This window comes from Cynocephalus volans, chromosome 12, assembly GCF_027409185.1.
Source record: "Cynocephalus volans isolate mCynVol1 chromosome 12, mCynVol1.pri, whole genome shotgun sequence".
Lineage (NCBI taxonomy): Eukaryota > Metazoa > Chordata > Mammalia > Dermoptera > Cynocephalidae > Cynocephalus > Cynocephalus volans.
The window spans coordinates 101073855-101078570 of NC_084471.1; the positions used below are offsets into that span (position 1 = coordinate 101073855).

General features: G+C 36.8%; 1 protein-coding gene across 1 annotated transcript; it reads left to right on the forward strand.

Annotated features, from left to right (window-relative positions):
• The first annotated feature begins 2666 nt into the window (after nt 1-2666).
• TAS2R10 (taste 2 receptor member 10) lies at nt 2667-3596 on the forward strand. The gene has a single exon (XM_063115535.1). The coding sequence runs from the start codon at nt 2667-2669 to the stop codon at nt 3594-3596; it is 930 nt and encodes a 309-aa protein (XP_062971605.1).
• Nucleotides 3597-4716: the final 1120 nt, after the last annotated feature.

Consider the following 4716-nt stretch of genomic DNA (forward strand, 5'->3'; position numbering starts at 1 on the left):
TATACCAATGGAATATAATACAGACCTCAGAAATAAACCCATGCATTTACAGCCAACTGGTTTTTGACAAAAGTGCTAAGAATATACATTGGGAAAAGGACAGCCTCTCTCATAAATGGTGCTGAAAAAACTGAATATCCACATACAGAGAATGAAACTAGACCCCTATCTAACATTATACACAAAATGTGCTTAAAGTGGGTTAAAGATTTAAATTTAGAACTTGAAACTATGAAACTACTAGAAGAAACATAGGGAAAACGCTATGTGAAATTGAACTAGACAACTCATTTTGTGACCAAGATTTCAAAGGCACATGGAACAAAAGAAAAATAAACAAATGGGATTACATCAATCTCAAAAGATTCTACACAGCAAAGGAAACAATCAACAAAGTAAAGAGACAACCTACAGAATGTCGGAAAGTATTTGCAAGTTAAGGATCTGACAAGGGGCTAATTTCAGAATATATAAGAAACTCTTTAACTCAAGAGCTAAAAACAAAATAAGGTGATTAAAAAATCGGCAAAGGATCTGAATAGACATTTCTCAAAAGAAGACATACAAATGTCCAAAAGGTATATGAAAAAATGCTCAACATCACTAATCATCAGGGAAATGCAGATTAAAATCACAATGAGAGATCACAATGAGAAAGACAGAAAATGACAAATACTGGTGAATAGATGGAGAAAGGGGAACTGTCATAAATTGTTGGTGGAAATGTAAACTAATATTATTGTGGGAAACAGTGCGGAGGTTCCTCAAAAAACTAAAAATAGTAGTACTACCTTGGGATCCAGCAATCTCACTGCTTGTATATACCCACAGGAAATGATAACAATATATCAAAGAGACACCTGTACTCCCATGTTCATTGGAGCCCTATTCACAATAGACAAGAGATGGAATCAACCTAAATGTCCATCATCAGATAAATAGATTTTTAAAATGTGATATATATACACATTGAAATGCTTTTCAATCATAAAAGAAGAATAAAATCCTGTCATTTGTAGCAGCACAAATGGAACTGGAGACTGTCACATTAAGTGAAGTAAATCAGTCACAGAAAGACAAATATCTCATGACCTCACTCATATGTGGAATCTAAAAAAGAAAAAAAAAAGTGTTCTCATAGAAGTTGGAGTAAAATAATGGTTACCAGAGGTTGGGAGGGGAAAGGGGGATCACAACAAAGAAAGGAAGAGGTGGATTAATGGGTGCAAAGTTACAGGACACAAGAAAGTGTGGAGTATACATAAAGCAAATGTATTTCACAGGGCCTGGTTTTCCAAAGCCTTGCAGTTTAAAATATTGATCTTGTAAAGGACAGGAAATTTTCCCCAGGCTATAGTCTCTGTTGCAAGATAAAGAATTGTAACACAGCAAGGTTGCTGGTTCAAAGACAGGTTACTGCTTGATATGTAAAGATACTGGGAAATTGTTGTAAGAAGAGAATGTTTGCTAAAATCAAGCTTTATTGGTGGATCGACTTAACTTCTTGCAAATTGCATTATGGAAGGTCACCTTGCTTTTCTTACTGAATGTTACCAGCTTCTATTGTTAAACTTGTTAAACTCTACTTAGCAAAAACCCCACCTATGTTCTCTTCCTGTAAGTTCCTGGTCTGGAGAATAAGTGTGGGAAGAGAACCCCAATTCAGGGTTAATTTCCCAATGGAAGGAATGCCTCTATCTTGAGGGTTCCAGGAGATTAACCCCTTTTCGGGGCTTCTCATTGCTCAGAAGAGATGGGCTTTGAGTGATCTTTGGGGGCTCCGTCACCCAGGGGAAAAGGGGAGACAAATCTGAGGGAGGCAAAGCAACAAGGAAGAATAAGTTCTGGTGTTTCAGGTTGACTATAGCTAGTAATATTGTATTGCATATTTCTAAATAGATAGAAAAGAGGACCCTGAGTGTAATCATTGCAAAGCAAAGATCAATGTTTGGGTTATGAATATGCTATTTACCTTAAGTGAATCATTGTACAGTATATGCTTGTATTGAAACAACACACTGTACCCCCCCAAATATGCACAGTTGAAAATCAAATTTAAACCTTCTAATCAAAAAAAAAATGAGATAAGATTTATGAAACTTATCATACCCAGAGTTGAGCTTAATGAGCTTAAATTTTAACTAAAAATCCAATTAATTATCTGGAGTGTTAACAATGTCTAAATTCATTTGTCACTTCTATATACTGTTTTTTTCTTTATGTATCTGAACTGTGATTATAAACAACACAAATGATTAAATATTGAAAAAGATGAAGTTCAACTTTTGTTTCTATTCTGTTTTGTATCCTGTAGGTATATTTTGGCCCTTCTACTCCACAATTTAGTGTATTAAATGCAAAGTAGTCTCAGGAGGATAAGTAAAACTCATGAAACAGGAACTTTCATTTGCATATTAACAAATTGCAGGTAGACATTTGGTATCGACACATATTCTCTACACTAGCTATGTTTTATAGATGTAACTAGAAGGGTTTACAAAAGCATATTTCTGACTCCATCACAAGGCATTACTGGGGCACTTTTAAGTTTTTATGTAACGAAAGAGAAGAAAACCCTTCTTCCATCAAGCAGCCAATGTGTGCTTCTTTCTGCAGCAGGTAATCTAAAAAGGATGTAACAGAAGCAATATTAGAGATCTGCTGATATGCTAAGCATAGTGGAGGGTATCCTCTTTTTTGTTGCAATTAGTGAGTCAATACTGGGGGTTTTAGGGAATGGATTTATTGGACTTATAAACTGCATTGACTGTGTCAAGAATAAGAAGTTCTCTATAATTAGCTTTATTCTCACTGGCCTATCTATTTCCAGAATTTTTCTGATATGGATACTGACTACAGATGGATTTATAAAGCTATTTTCTCCAGATATGTATGCATCTGCTAATATAATTGAGTGCATTACTTACTTGTGGATAATTATCAATCACTCAAGTGTCTGGTTTGCCACCAGCCTCAGCATCTTCTATTTCCTGAAGATAGCAAATTTTTCCCACTACACATTTCTCTGGATGAAGGGTAGAATGAGCAGGGTTCTTCTCCTTCTGATGGGGTCATTACTTATTTCATTGTTACTTACTTATCCACAAGCTGTGAAGATTGTTCATGATTACAGAAGGAAGAATAGAAATACAACTTGGCAGCTCAGCATGCATACAGATGAATACTTTATCATTCAAATTTCACTTAATCTGGGAGTCATTTTCTTTTTTGCACTATCCCTAATTACATGTTTCTTGTTAGTCATTTCCCTTTGGAGACACAACAGGCAGATGCATTTGAATGCCACAGGATTCAGAGATCCCAACACAGAAGCTCATGTGAAGGCAATCAAAGTTTTAATATCTTTCACCATCCTCTTTATCTTGCATTTCATAGGCATTGCCATAGAAATATCAAGTTTTCGTTTTCCAGAAAACAAACTACTTTTTCTTTTTGGTTTGACAACCACAGCCATCTACCCCTGGGGTCACTCATTTATCCTAATTCTAGGAAACAGGAAGCTGAAGCAAGCCTCTTTGAAAATACTGCAACAATTAATGCACTGTGAGAAAGGGGAAAATCTCAGAGCCACATAAATAGGCTTGTGAGAAATGGATGTTGTAGGAGAATAATACAGTGAAGAAATCCTTGAAGATCTGTTTTACGTGCACCACAGTCTTGTATTGGTTTTTAACTGTGTGGTTGTACTTCACTGACATCTTCCATAATGTTTTGACAACATCTCAGGGAACCTCAGGTGCAAATTCAGTGGCTCAGTCAGCTTTCTTACCCTGCAACTTCTTCCCACAAACTTCCCAAAGGAAGACCACCAGCATGGAGACTATTTACTGTGGAGATTACGATCATGAGAAGAAGCCTCTAAAACAAGACTCTCCATCGTGCTTATCTGACTTCCTGAACTGTTGACACCCATTCCCCAAGAAGACGCAAAGAAAAAGAAACCAAGGAAAATAAAGTTATGATCAATCTTGACATTTAGAACACAGAAATGAGGGGCAGACAGGGGTGATTCTTTGAGTGTGCAACTTTAATTCTTTAAAACGTTATTTTTATTTTCACTGTTCAAATCCTTACATCCCTTTTTACTGGTGTGTGTTTGATGTAGTAGCAGTAGTCATAGTCACAGATATAGTTCTGTGAAAAATAGCTATGGAAACAGAGTCTACACGGGGGAGAAGCGATCAGAGCACTGACAAAATGAATCTTTATATTCTTCAAATCCGGTGATTTGAGATGAAGTAAGGTAATGAACCAATCAGAGCTGAGTTAAGATTCTCCGAGAATTACAGAGCTACACACTCAGCATGGTCACCGACCACAGAACACAAGAATGAACCCAGGGTAGAATCTGTGTGAAATATGTAATGTTCTGCTGTAGGATTTCTCTCTCTCTCTCTCTCCTCTCTCTCTCTCTCTCTCTCTCTCTCTCTCTCTCTCTCTCTCTCTCTCTCTCTCTCTCTCTCTCTCTCTCTCTCTCTCTCTCTCACACACACACACACACACACACACACACACACACACACACACACACACACACACACCCCTTCATATACACAAACTTGCATTCACAGATGTACTTTGAATGTTGATTTTTAAAGTGAATTTTCATGTCCAATCTGTGATGAGAACTGAGTGACTATTCTGGCAACTTCCAAAGTGCATTGATCTTGTAATTATGGCCTGATGTGCCCAGAA